Source organism: Bos mutus, chromosome 10, assembly GCF_027580195.1.
Source record: "Bos mutus isolate GX-2022 chromosome 10, NWIPB_WYAK_1.1, whole genome shotgun sequence".
NCBI lineage: Eukaryota > Metazoa > Chordata > Mammalia > Artiodactyla > Bovidae > Bos > Bos mutus.
In genome coordinates this window covers 26,149,820-26,165,050 of record NC_091626.1, presented here as the reverse complement: position 1 = coordinate 26,165,050, position 15,231 = coordinate 26,149,820, and the positions used below count along the sequence as shown (strand labels likewise).

The 15,231-nt window shown below is 37.8% G+C and overlaps 1 protein-coding gene across 1 annotated transcript in view; it reads left to right on the top strand.

Annotated features, from left to right (window-relative positions):
• The window catches only part of PCNX1 (pecanex 1), a 184,123-nt gene that overhangs the window by 47,280 nt on the left and 121,612 nt on the right, over positions 1 to 15,231 (top strand). Inside the window, 3 exon segments of the mRNA XM_070377628.1 lie at positions 2,260 to 2,305; positions 3,118 to 3,207; positions 10,432 to 12,138. Of these exon segments, the coding sequence (XP_070233729.1) occupies positions 2,260 to 2,305; positions 3,118 to 3,207; positions 10,432 to 12,138 (1,843 nt within the window).

The window sequence follows — 15,231 nt, the reverse complement described above, 5'->3', positions numbered from 1 at the left end:
GTTAGCAGATGAAGGAAAGCAGCAAGAAGAAAATAAAATCATCTATAATGTCATAATAAGAAAAAAGTTTTTAAACAAAGAGATTTTAGTGTGCTTGCTATTTGGCACTTGACTCTCTTTACTGACTATATTATGAATGTTAATACTATAAGTGTTTCCTGCAATGAACAACTTGAAAACTGCATTTTATTTGTATGTACTGTGGTTTATATTTTCAGTCCCTTACTGTTTCATATGAGACAGTAACAACCCCATTATATTTGGGGGGATAAGCTTGAAACAATTCAGAAAAGCATGAAGGATGAAAATATAACCACACACACTGTATCTGTTAAGATTGCTTTTGTCACCAAGTAATAGAACTCAACTAAGTGACTTAAAGAAACAGGAGTTTGTCATCTACATTTGGAGCTGGTTGTATAGCATTTGTTCAGCAGCTAAACATTATTAGGGCCCTGGGTTGAAATTTCCCTAGGCCTTTGGCTTTCTCTCAGAGTTGCAGAATGAGCACAGACAGCAACTTCAATTATGATCCTGTTGAAAAGTGAAGAAGCAGGTGACAGTCTGGGGCAGAGTTGTCCTTGGTCGTCATCGTCTTAGACATAGGAGGTCTTTCCCCAAAGCCTTCCAGTAGACTCTCTGATACGTTCATTGACCAGAATGAGGGCACACACCTAGATTAGAGTCTGGGTCCTCTCTTCATAAATCAAAAGATATATGTCCAACATTTGAACAAAATGAGAGGCTTGTTAAGGAGAGAAAAAGGAAACACTTGGAGGTTGTGAGCAAATGACTACTGTATGCATATTCAAAAAACTTTTTTTAAAGTTTAAATTCCTAGAAGGATGCCACGAAATGGTGCTTTCTGGTGCCCTTGCTTGTTTGTAAGCTTCTGTGTAGAAAGTTATGTGTTTATTATTCTAGTAGAAAAATAACTTGTTGGTTTTTTAACTTATTTATTTAGCAGGTGTGTTTAGAATGAAACTCTTTTTGCAGTAAAATGCCTTTGGGCCCTTCTTCTCCCTGTCTATTGCAGTGCTTTTTGTGGCTAATTGAAAACATATCAGGAAAAAGCAGGAGAATCAAACTTAATAAACTGTTCAAAAATATTGCAAAGCTCATTTTTTTGTCTATACTGCTTATTAGTAGTTTTAACCTATATGCATATGCTTATTTTTGCTGTTTTTCACTGACATATAGCTTTCATATGTGTAGTGTATGCATATTAAGTGTATAGGCTCAGTATGTTTTTACATAAAATGTACACCCATTTAATTGCCATCTAGACCAAGAAAGTCCCTCATGCCCCTTTAAAGTCATTATTAGCTATACTTTTACCAAATTTCTCATTGTATACTTCTGTTCAGTTGAATCAGTTGAAGGGAAAGATTTGGCAAAATGCAAGTATTCTGTGAATGTTCTTGGTTTTAGTATAAAGATATTAAATTTACTTGACTGTTCTCTTCTTGAATCCCTTGAAAACAGGTTATAACAAGAACTACTCAGACTTGTTGATTTAGTAACTGTCATGTTGTTATATTTGGATTCCTTAATGTGTTCATGGAATTTGTAGTATTTGTTTATATGATTGTTATAATAGTATAATATATGATGGTTATAAAATTTTAGGGAAATTGTATACCATCTTGAGTATAAGCCCTAAAAACCCCACAGATTTATAATAGTGTTCTGTTTATAGAGTTTGTGCTAAAAATTCCTTTTTCTTAAATGCCTTAGTTTTTTTTTAAATTATTACTATTTTTAAAAAATGCATTATCACAGCCTACAAAGAACTTTCTGCCTGAAACTCAGGAAAGTACATATTGATGCACTAAGAATTTGACAGGAAGATTTAGGTTGCTCTTTGTTACTATGTTTTATCCTCCAAACTTTCCCTTTATAATCCCTGATAAGTCTACATTTATTTCAGGTAAACTTGACAGCTAGTTTTGCTTTGTTTATCACTGGAACGTGTCATGATGCAATAGGAAACTGATAACAATTGTTGACCCAGATTGTCTGCGATTGGAGGCTCTCCCCCTGGGGGCTCAGCAGCCCTGAGCAGGCGCGGGCTTGTGTCCGGCTTGTGTGCACTGGGTGCGCCGCACACGCTGCAGCCGAGTGTGGCGCTGATGTGTCATGGCCTTCTGGTGAAGGTGACTGATGACTTGTTCTGACAGTATAATTTCATCTGATGGTCTTGCTAGTCTGTGCTGATGGCGTGGCTAGCATTGTGTTTACTTCATGTCATGTTTTCAGATTGGATCTGGCTCCTCTCGTCTTGGAACAGCAGCGACTATTAAAGGTGGGTGTGGTCTCCCCTGAATGTTACTTCTGACTTCCCATTCTTTTTCGGTCGTAGTAAAGATAATTAATTGTATCGTGTATTTACATGTAATGAAAAATCATTCTTGAAATTATTCTGTGGATAAAATTATGTATCTTGTATTAAAGATTGCTAGTTTTAAATTGTGGTCCCTTTTCAACATGACTGAGTGACTTTCACTTTTTTTATCATCAAATTTCATAATAGTATTTTAATCACTTGGATTACACTGTATGAATTGTACATTTTGATCTTTAAGAAACTTCTTTGCTTCTTTGCCTTGAGGGAAAATACTTTCATGGGTTTTAGTGGGGTTCATAGAAAATGAATTTAATGTGAAACCTTTAAATTAGGCACAAATAAGACACTAAAAAATTTTTTTTCCAATATATCATATATATCTTATTTATTCAATACATCTATGTCAAATAAATTCATTATTATTTTGCCCTGCAATTTTATAACTTTCTGATTTTTCCTGGGAGGGACTTTTAAATTGTTTCAAGTTATTAAATAATTTGCATTTCATTTTTAAAACTTCTTTTGAAAGAAATAGTTGTATTAGTTAGTATTATGAGGCCTTTCCATATTTGGTTTGTAGCATATGTGATCTGACAGTCCATGATGCTTCCTATCAGTTTAATGCATCTTCTTTTATTGTAACCCCTGATACAAAAACTGCTTTAGTTAATAAATATCTACTGTACTCTCTTATGCCCTTCCTTGTTATGCCACCTGTACAGCTTTTACTTTTAATATAATGTCTTCTTGGGTCTCTCTTAACTTTGTAGGAGATACAGACACCGCTAAGACTTCTGATGATATCAGTTTAAGTCTGGGCCAGAGCTCTAGTCTTTGTAAGGAGGGAAGTGAAGAACAAGGTAAGAACAATTTACTTCATGGCAGCATCAGGTATTGTGATGACCAGGGTGAGTTTCTGCCATGTGCTGCTCATATTTTGGCAGAAGTTTGTAATAATTTAGTGTGGCTTTCTAGAAACATGGAAATAAACCGATTCGCCAGCAAAGCAGTAGCACAGTGTTATAGGTAATCAGAGCTTTTGGAATCAGCTTCACATGTTCTGCCAAGTAAACAGAGAAACTTTGTGAGCATATGCCCTAGAATGAATATGAGATGGGAGATAAGAATCTGCTATTCCTTTAGTTGGTCAGAGCATCTTGCTTAGCTTACTGATAACCTCGTGTGTAAAGCTGTTCTTTTCCATTCAGTATGACCTCTAAATGGCAACTGCTGCATATGTTGCCTGACTGCAGAAACAACAGTGTGTTTGACAGAGAAATAACTTACTGTTGGACTTACTGAGAAACTGTCTGCCTCCAACATGGTGTCTTCTTGTAGCAGATTTGTAATGTAAATTTTGGTTTTAAGTGATTTTTTTTTTCTCCTTATTCAATTCCATTGTATATGAGTACTTTGGATTTTATAGAGTTCTTTTTTAAACAACTGCCACATTTCTGAGTTTGACTTTTAATTTTCAGACATGAAAGGATGGATATGCCATACCCATTTCCAGTTGAGATTATCCCAGGTTATATAATCAGTGAGCCAGAATTGGATTAGAAACCTGTCTCCCTATTTCCAGCCTGTTTTTTTGTTGTTAGCTTATGGGTGATGTTTGGTAGGCAGGCCAACTGATAAATTTCCTATTATACTTCATTATAAAACTTATTTATAGGGTTACAAATTGATCATTGAATGGAGACATTTTCCCACTAATTTAGTGTTTTACCCAGGTTTGATTCTTTCAAGGATATTTTGTTAGAATTTTAGGTTTATCACTGTAATTGCTTTTGGAGAATTGCAGTACAATTCATAAATTGTACTGCAATTTATGTACAAATAAATAAATCATTATTTATTTGCTTTGGTGGACCACCCCTCACAGCCTGTCCCCTCCCCTCAAAAAATGCAGTTGAATGTACTGTGTGGTCTGAAAGCTATTTTCTTATAAAAGGGAAAGGTGAATTCATCTCTGAGAATCACAGTGTTCTTTTGTATAATACATAATCAGCAGTGTCTCAGAAACTGGGTAGGTAGTGATCTTAGAGGGGCTAGTGCCGCTGCACTTACGGGTCATAGGTCTCTTCATTTTCATCTGGGAAGTACCTTGTGTGAGCAAGAATGTTGTAGTCTGGCAGGTTGGGAATTCTATTCATACAGATCTACCCTGGCAGGTACATATTGACGTAGACAGTGATGACATATATGGTCACTGAGTGCATTCTGTTGTCCTGTGAAGAGTCAGCACACTTCTCCTTTAAAGCTTTGTCAGCCACATGGTCTCTGTTGCAGCTATTCAACTTTGTTGTTGTAGAGTGAAAGAGGCTGTAAACAACCTATAAATGAGTGGGAATGACTGTGTTATACTAAAACTATTTACAAAAGCAGGCAGAAAGCTACTTTGGCTCTACAGGCCTTAGTTAATCAAACCCTGGTTTAGGTCATCTTGCTGTGCATTCACCCAGTTAATCTTCATGACAGACATTTGAAGTTCAATGTTATTATTCTCACTTTACAGAGGAGTGGAGTTATAAGAAATTTGCCCCAAATCACCCATCTGCAAAGTAGCAGTTGTGTAGTTCAAATCTAGCTCTAAATTCTGCTTTGAATCACTATGCTATACTCCTTTCGTACAGTTTTATAACTTGCTTTTATCATATAACAGTTTCCCCATGTATTTAGCAGTTATTGAGTACTCATGTGTGCCTGATACCATTCTAAGTACTAGAAATCAGTTGATGAACAGACAGAATTTTCTACCATTGTGGCTTTCATACCCTTAGTATGGAAACATGCTACTGTGAATCACATGTGTATGCAGTAATAGAGATGGGGGATACGGAATGGTGGGGTGGGCGCCGTGGGCATTGTAAGTTTAAATATTACAGAATGGTCGAGGGGAAATCTTGCTGAGAGCGGAGACCTGAAGGAGGAGTGAGCTGCTCAGGATATTTGGGAGGAGGGAGACTGCCTCCATGCAGAGGTACCAGCACAGGCAGAAGTCCCAGTGTAGGAACATGCCTGTCAGAATAGTGTGGCCACTACAGACTGAGTGAGGGGCCAAATTAGAGTCTTGTAAGCTGTTTTATTTACTTTTTAAAAATGTTATTTCTCTGACTGTCCTGGGCCCTTGTTAGGGCATGCAGGATCTTTAGTTGTGGTATGCAGACTCCTAGTTGCAGCATGTGGGATCTAGTTCCCTGACGAGGCGTCGAACCCAGGCCCTCTTCATTGGGAGCGCAGAGGCACTGGACCACCAGGGAAGTCCCTTGTAAGCCATTTTAGAGATTTTGCTTTCAGTTTCCAATGAGATGAACAGCTGTATAGAGTTTTGAGCAGAGAAATATCGTCTCTATTACATTGTAATAGTCATTTTGGCTCCTGTATTGTTTGAGTGTATATTAAAAGGGGCAGAGGCTGATGTAGTTGGCAGATTATTGCAATAATCAGAGCACAGATCAGGGTAGTGAGAAGTGGTCTGACTGTGTGTGCTTAGTCGCTCACTTGTGTCCAACTCTTTGCAACCCCATGGGCTGTAGCCTCCAGGCACCTCTGTCCATGGGAATTCTCCAGGCAAGAATCCTAGAGTAGGTTGCCATGCCCCAACCCCTGGATTGAACCCAGGTCTCCTGCATTGCAGGTGGATTCTTTACCAGCTGAGCCACCTGGGAAGCCCGGTCTGACTGTGGCAAATGTTAACGAAAGGATATGATGAATTTGGAAATAGCACGTGAAAGAAATAGTAGTCATACATGACTCTAAGATTTTGGGGTTAAATCATGGGGAGGATGGATTCTCCATTAACTGAAAAGGAGAAAGCTGAGAAGGGGCAGATTTAGAAGTGGGGAGAGCATGGTGAAGGGCAGGAGAAGGGGTTCATTTTGGGCCTATCAGGTATGAGTTGCTATAGGATCTCTAAACAACAGTAATTAGTAGATAATTAGATAGGCTTGGATTTTACATAAGAAATCTGGGTTGAGGTTTTAAAATAGGAGTTTTCAGTATATAAATTAAAAAAAAAAGATTCAGTTATGTCAGACATGGGGTTGGGTTAATATGAAGTTCATGAACTATCAGGGAATGCCTGTTGGGTTAGCTGGGCCTGGAGTGCAGGCAGCATGGCTCCCTGATCCCGATCCCTGTAGGTCTGGGCTGCGGTTTGGCACCACCTAGTGGCTGTTGTTCATCCTGGCTTAAATAGCTGAGGCTCTGCTCGCTCTCTGGCTGCTTTGGATTTACAGGACAGTGACCTTTAGTTAGTTGGTTAGCAGTTAGTTGACTAGTTGGCACTCATTTTATCAGCCTGATTCAGGATGATTGGGAGAAAACTGAGGTTGTGGGCATGTGTCAGGTATGTGTTCTAAGAGGGGATTTTCTGCAGTTTCCCTCCTCAGCTTCACTCATGTCTTCACTACCCAAGATCAGAACTCTAGTCCATCCCTGTGTGAGTACTGAGGCCAGGTAGAAGATGGAGAAACTAATTACAAGGTGTTTCTGAATTTTAGTTATTATGGGGCCAGAAAATTGGATGAGACGTATGAGAGAGGTATAGGTAGAAAAATGAAGGAGTTCCAACAGTCGAGCTCTGAGCCACTGCAGTCTGATAAATCCAGGAGACTGAATTGGAGCAACTGGTGAGGTAGAGGGGCGTATCCCCACATCTCAGGGAGAGTGATCAGCTTTGTCAGATGTTGCTGGTAGGCCAAGTTATATGAGACTGAGACTTGACCATTGAACTTCACAGCACAGAGGATGTTGGTGACCTTGATAGCTTCTTAATGGGTGGGAGTAGAATACATGTCAGAAGAGAATAATTGAAAACAATGACTATAGACTACTTTTTGGTGAATTTCATCTGAGGTTGTTATAAAACTCCTTAAAACAAAAAACTATAAAAACATGCCATAAAAAGGTTGAATAAATTATATTGTCTTAATAATAACACTATGCAGGTACTAAAATGTATTCAAAGATTACACAATAATATGAGAAAATATTTAAAGTGAAAAAGATGGCACTATATAAAAAACATGACTGGGCTTCCCTGGTGGCTCAGTGGTGAAGAGTCTGCCTCCTCTGATTCAGGAGGATCCTTCATGCCTCGGAGTGGCTAAGCCCACACGCCACAGCTGTTGAGCCTGTGCTCTAGAACCTGGGAGCCACAACAACTAAGCCCACATACCGCAATGGCTGAGGCCCATGAGCCCTAGAGCACGCCTCTGCAACAAGAGAAGCCACCACAATGAGAAGCCCACACATTGCAACTAGGAATGGCCCCACTCGCCACACCTAGAGAAAGGCCCGTGCAGCAGCAGAGATCCAGCAGAGCCAAAAAACTGTTTATAAATAAAATTATTTTAAAAAATATGATTCCATTCTGTAAGAGTTTAAGAGAATACTAAGAGTATGTGTGCATATGTTCCTAGGAATGTTGAAAGTAATAAACTGTATTTAGCCATAAAAGAGAATAAAGTCCTGATACATAATATAGCATGCAAAGTGAAAGAAGTCAGATGAAAAAAGTCACATTGGAACATTATATAGTTCCATTTACGTGCAAAATAGGCAAATGCATAGGGACAGGAGTGGTTGCCAGGGGCTGAAGAAGGACATGAGTATAATGGGTTTGTTTTTTTTTGGGTTGATGCAGATGTTCTAGAATTAGACAGTGGACATGAGTGCCCAAATCTGAATGTACTAAAAACCACTGAATTTTATTCTTAAAAGGGTGAGTTTTATGACATGTAAATTATATCACAATAAAAAGGAAAAAAGTGATACACCAAAAAATATTAACAGTTATCTCAGTGGCAGAAATTTAAATCATTTTCTTCCTCATACTTTACTAGATTTTATAGAATTAACATTTTACTTTTATCAACAAAAATCGTAACTTCCTCCTCTCTTCTAGATCATCCCCAGCAATTATAAAAAACAAACTGCTTTATTTCTTTTATATTCGTAAAAAAATCCACATCTCTTCCTTTATCCTCACTTCTTCTGTTACCTATCACTTTGTATCTCTGGTGTCCTTTACATGAATAATCTTTTTCAGAACCTTGTACAAATATCTGATTTTATCTTTTAGCAGGAATTTCTAGAAGTAGATTATTGATCAAAGGGTATGTATGCTTCTTGAAGGTTTTTGGTTACCTTGCCAGATTTCTTTGTAGAAGGTTGGTTGCGCCAGTTTGCACACCATGAGTAGTGTGTAAGATGCCTTTCTTAATCTGAATACTACTAGTAGCAATCACTGAAAGAAAGCTTAACTAGGTGAAAGATAGTATCTCTCTGGGTTGATTTGATCCTGTCTTTGACAGTATTGCTACCAGGAAGAAAAAATGTCTTAAGAAAGCATGTTTACTTAAAATTTCCTAAAACCACCTAAAATTCTTCCTGACAGAGTCAAACTTATTATGATATGTTTATTTAGCAATACTGGAAAAAACAAATGTATTAAATTAAATTTGGCTTTGTCTTTTAAAATGAAAAACTTAAATTTCTGCTTCATTAATGCCTTGGGAGTTGGTATTTTTTTAAAGTCTATTGTATATTAGAATTGGTGATTTTCAACTACTTGCTCAGTTAAGTTTTTGTTTTATAAAATATCCTTGAAATGTGAATATTACATCAGTCCATAATTGCTTAATAGGGATATATATTGAGAGTTTTTAAAAATAACATTATAAATTAATACTATAGAAAAGTAAATGGTTTTTAAATTTGGGTTTTTTAGAGAATATAAGAACCCAACTATAGTGGTACAGTTTTGAACAGATGAAAAGAATATTGGTTTCACTTATCTTGAGGACTTTAAGACACAAGATAAAGCCTAATAGGTCATTTATAAAATCACAGTTTATATGGTACCTTCTAGAGAGTATCTCTAGTTTAGATTTTTAGTTGTTTACATCTAACTTATATTAAGCTTTTTTTGAAGTCCGTAAATATTTCTAGAAGTCATTCTTAATTTATATTAATCTTAGGGGGAAAATTATGCTTTTATTATTTAAAGTAACTACTGGGAAGAGTCTGACTTATTATAGACTCTGTTACTGTATTTTTCTTATTCAGTTATGACAAATAAGACAATAATATTTCTTTTTATTGAAGTAACAGCAAACTCAGCAATCCTTGTCTATTAAAAGGTATATAAAAAAAATCAGCTATTGTACAGTTTGGTTGTCAAGCTATGTTTCAAGATAAATGACAGTGTAGGTAGGTGGGTAGATGGGCTTATTTATATTTTTATCTATCTTTATGTGTGTATAGTATATATGACAACTCATGTCACTAATCTCTGCCCTAAATGAAGGGTTAAAGGAATAATCTTACAGATATAGGGGGGATATGTATTTTTTTTTTCATGAAGCATTTTTAATTGCTGCATCAGTGGTAAAAGATAAAATGTATTTTGCCCTGTAATTATTATTTTAATACTTTCAACCATTGTGAACAGGAAGACATCTTCTGTCATTATACCATATCTTGTATGGGCCTTGGTCAACCTTCTGATTTTTTTTGTTTGTTTCTGATTACTCTGTTTTTGTGGATTTGAAAAATCAATTATATTAGTTTTTCAAACAGACTTTAAATTTAGTTAGGTAAAATAATGATAGCTACCATTAATTGTGCCAGGCATTGTGTTAAGCAAGTATGTTATTAACTCAGTTATCCCATGGTAAGATTGATATCACATTTTACAGATGAGGAAGCAGAGGCTTGAAAAGGTAACCCACCTTTACCCAGTTACTAAGTTAGGGACAGAACTTACCCAGAAATCCAGGTCTGTTTTAAATGTAATCCTTTGTTGCTTCTTATTTTATTGTTGATAGTCCACAGAATTTTCTGAGGTTCGTTGAAGATTTGGAAGTTCAGTTCATTCCATTGGTAGAATGCTTTCTTTCTTTAGCCGGGAAATAGAAAGAAGCCCTTTGGAATGACTGGCCAACTGTTATTCAGTGAGCTACTGGGAAATAGTTTATGCTTAATTTATGGTACACTGTGAATTCTTTCCCTTGTTAGACAGTAGAAAAACAGATTATAGATTTGTGTTAACATTTCCAAATATATGTTTGAAACAGATTTGGCAGCTGACCGGAAGCTCTTCCGCCTGGTCTCCAATGATTCCTTCATCTCCATTCAGCCGTCCTTATCCTCATGTGGACAGGACTTACCAAGGGACTTCAGTGACAAAGTGAGCCTGCCAAGTCACAGCCACCACCACCACGTCGAGCAGTCTCTGTCCAATGCCTGTGACACAGAAGTAGCTTCTCTTGTCCCTTTGCATTCACACTCTTACAGGAAAGATCACCGCCCGCGGGGTGTGCCACGGACTTCTAGCTCTGCTGTGGCTTTTCCAGACACCTCCCTGAATGACTTTCCTCTGTATCAGCAAAGGCGTGGGTTGGATCCTGTTAGTGAGTTAGAATCTTCCAAGCCTCATTCTGGATCCAAAGAATCCTTGGTGGAAAATTCGTGTTTACCTGGGGAATTTCAGCTGGTTGGCGAGCTGAAAAACAGTAATTCTCAGCCACCTACCAGAAGTGGGAAGAGCAAACCCTTGAACGCAGACAAAAGCATGGACAGCTTGCGAAGCCTGAGCACGCGCAGCAGTGGCTCAACGGAGAGCTACTGCAGCGGGACTGACCGGGATACCCACAGCACCGTCAGCAGCTACAAAAGCGAGCAGACCAGCTCCACTCACATCGAGAGCATCTTGTCAGAGCACGAGGAGTCTCCCCAGGTGGCAAAGAAGAGCAGTCAGAAGAAAGAGGACTGTGCTGAGGCAGAGGACAAAAATAGCTGTGCCGGTGGCAAAAGGACTAGCAGTGAAAAGACCGCCGTGGACGAGAGTACGAACAGTGGCGTTCAGGGGGCCAAGGAGTCTAACGGCTCTGATGATGTGCACAATCAGAAAGGTCTCAGCACCTCTGCATCTGAAGAAGCCAATAAAAACCCCCATGCAAATGAATTCACTTCACAGGGGGACACACCGCTTGGGAAGACTGCTGAAAACCGAGAGGAGGAGGGTGAGAAGCCAGCTGTGTCAGTGGACGCGAAAGTTAGCAAAGATGTTGGTGGAAAGCAGAAGGAAGGGGATGTGCGACCTAAATCCTCCAGCCTGATCCACCGGACAGCCTCTGCCCATAAGTCAGGCAGGAGACGGACAGGGAAAAAACGGGCCAGCAGTTTCGATTCAAGTCGGCATAGGGACTACGTGTCCTTTCGAGGTGTTTCTGGTACCAAGCCGCACAGTGCTATATTCTGTCACGATGAGGACTCCAGTGACCAAAGTGACTTGAGCAGAGCATCCAGCGTTCAGTCTGCTCACCAGTTTGGCAGCGATAGCTCTTCTAGCACCACTTCTCATTCTTGTCAGTCTCCTGAGGGCAGATACAGTGCCCTAAAGACCAAACACGCCCCTAAGGAAAGGGGTACCGACTCTGAGCATGCACACAAAGCCCACTTGGGGCCTGAAGGAACTGGCAAAAAGCGGACAGCACGGCGGACTTCCAGCACAAATAGTGCCAAGACTCGGGCCCGAGTGCTGAGCCTGGACAGCAGCACTGTAGCGGGTCTGAATGACTCCAGTGGGCTAATGGCGCCTGAAAGCGCAAAACCCTTAACCACTTCCAAATCTGACCTGGAGGCCAAAGAAGGAGAGGTGCTAGATGAGCTATCTTTATTGGGACGGGCTTCCCAGTTAGAGACTGTCACTCGATCTAGGAATAGCTTGCCAAGCCAGGTTGCTTTTCCTGAAGGTGAAGAGCAAGACGCAGTCAGTGGAGGTAAGTAAATTGCAGGAGGAGATTGACCCAAGAATTTCTGCAGTTTTCGATGCTGTTGATTGGAGTACTACTACTTCGAGTATATTTTGTGTTAACAGCCGCATATCTACTATGTTGTTAAAATAAACTGTCTTTCCATGAAGAAGAAGATGGTTATCTTAAAAAAGGTTTTGATGTGAACACCAAGGAAATGTTTTTTTGTTGTATTACATATTAGTTTGTTCTTCATGACACTCACCTTTTCTAAGCCATTTGCCACCTGTTAATGTTTTACCAGGAATAACAAAAAAATTGGTCCCCTTCCTCCTTTGTACAACCACAGTAACAACAAAATGTAGAATTTTATTAGGGCACCAAGCCATTTTTAGTTATCTCTTATACAGTGTGTGCCACTGAACTTTGAGAATGAGATCTCTCAACCTGTTACATAAGATTTTTCCAAATATTACTTTAGCTCTATGTACTTTGAAAACATACGGCTTTTTTCTTTGTTTCTTAGGTTTTATTTCTCGCTTACTCAAGTTTTAGTCGTTAAACTGTTTTTCTGTAACTTCACATTAAAGTTTATTAATCTGCGTTTGTAGTTTATTATCCATTAGTGGATATATGATGCTCCGTGTGATAACAGTGATAGTGCTTGGGTTAAAGCACTAGCTTACTGATTTCTGGTTTATGGGGAATTGTGCAAAATTCAGTAGGTGATTTTGTACTGTCAGTGTGTATTGGCCATTTTGTTTATTTCAGAGTTGTCTCTTGGTATTTCCTCCTGCCCAAATATTTGCTTATTCTGTTTTGGTTATTATGGAGTCTCATTCTTGAATCGAATCAGAAGAATGAAGTCCTCTGTTGCTAGCACATGACTTTTTTATCATCTATCTCATATCCTTTAATAAAGCTTATGTCTTTGGCTTTATAGTTTACAGTCTATTGGTGTAGTAACATTTAGTCTTTTATAAAAAGTTAAGCTGAGTGTTTGTTTACACAAACATACTGAAACAAGGAACATGCTTTTTCTCAAAGAATTCTAATTTCACCCACAATTTTTTAAGTCCATAATGTGGTAAACATTCTCTTGCATCTTTTGGTATAGTTTATAACAAAGATTAATTTCTAATAGGAATGTAAAAAGTGATCTTTAGTGCCTAAGGAAGAAACTAGTCTGACTTAAATATTGAGAACTAAATATATCTGAAGTGATTATAATCATTTGGTAACAATATAGTAATTAACTTCTCTTGAGTCTTTGATGTGGCTGTCAATCTGTTTTTTGTAACAGGTCTGAAAGTCTTTTAGTGATTTCTCACACAAATCATGTGTTTGCGATATGTAGGAAACCATTGGGTTTTAAATGATAGCTTAATTTTTACTGAAAGTGTGATTAAAATAAATTCTAAGAACATGCAATGATAGAAAACTATTGCTGTTCTAAATGTTGTTGAAATGTAAGTAAAAAGATAGTACATCTTATGCTTTTGTATTAAAAATGCCATTTCCTTTTCATAGGGAATGTGGGGTGTTCTGTTTTTTTTTTTTAGGAAAAGTTACATGAGGTCTTATTTGCTCTTTGATTAATATGAGCCCTCATTTTTCCAGATTTCAGCTTTTGTTTTGTTTGTGTTATTTTTTTTTTAAAAGCAAACCATCCACTATTAATAAAAAAAAACAAATAAGGAACTAAAAATTTCCATTTATTTCACTTTGGTGGAAAAAATTTAATCATCTGTGGGCTGTTAAAAACATTCTTTTGCCAAAGGAAGACACTGTTGGAACTGTTTTTATATGAGCTTCATTGTGTTTAGAATAAAAATAAGAACAAAACTAAACTGCTTAAATATATTGGATTTATATTTAGTTTGTTTTCATCTCATTTTGTTAGTGTCTTGGTTTCTTGGAAGATTGGAGGTGGTGGAAGGCAATGTATTTTGGTTTTCATTATTTAAAAGTTATATAGAATCTCAAATACTTTGTAAAATGTGTTAGATTATATTTATTGTTAGTTTTTTGGGTTTTTAAATTTTTGATAATTAGGAGACATTTTTCTTCGCATCTGTTCTACTTTCTGTACTCCTGAAATGTGTCAGTACAACAGAGGATACAGCTTGACCATGTATATGGCTATACATTAACTGTAATGTATACATTATACATTAACTATATATTAACTATAATGTACAGCCATACTGACCATTAGATTTTATCCTAATGAATTGGGATGTGTTGCTGAGCTTTCCAGTGGTTTCTTTTTGTCTTCTTTTTGTCTTATCTTTAAACTGGATGGTGTTGGTCCTGTGGAAGGATGAAACTAAGGAAATGTACTTTAAAGTACTAAAATAAACTAAAATGGGTTGCCTAATATAGTGACATGGAGTCATACATCCTTGTCAGTATATGGGCTCACTATTGTCATGACTCTGGGAAAGCTGCTTACTTTCTTAAGCCTTGACTTCCTCATCTTAAAATGGAGATGATAGTGATATCTATCCTATAGAGGTTTTATGAGGACTGAAGGCTTTAATAGATTTAAAATGCTTACAACAGTGCCTGGTACATAGTAAAAGCTTATTAATAGCACTGATGCTTCTGTTTCACTGGATTTCCCTGATAGCTCAGTTGGTAAAGAATCTGCCTGCAATGCAGGAGGCCCCAGTTTGATTCCTGGGTTTGGAAGATTCCCTGGAGAAGGGATAGGCTACCCACTCCAGTATTCTTGGGCTTCCCTGGTGGCTCAAGAATCCACCTGCAATGCAGGAGACCTGGATTTGATACCTGGGTTGGGAAGATCCCCTGGAGAAGGGAAAGGCTATCTACTCAAGTATTCTGGCCTGGAAAATTCCATGGACTGTATAGTCCATGGGGTTGCAAAGAGTCGGACCCGACTGAGCGACGTTCACTTCACTTCTGTTTCACTGACCAGTCTGTTCTGCTACTCATGTGTATCCTGTCCTGAAGAAAATGATTAAATATAGAAATACATTAGAGATACTCTCATTGTGCCATTTTGAAACTGAATAATAGTAAAAATAAAAAATCTGAATTCTTAATTTCTTGCATAATACCAAAAAGAAAAACCTTAATCTGATATAATATTACAGA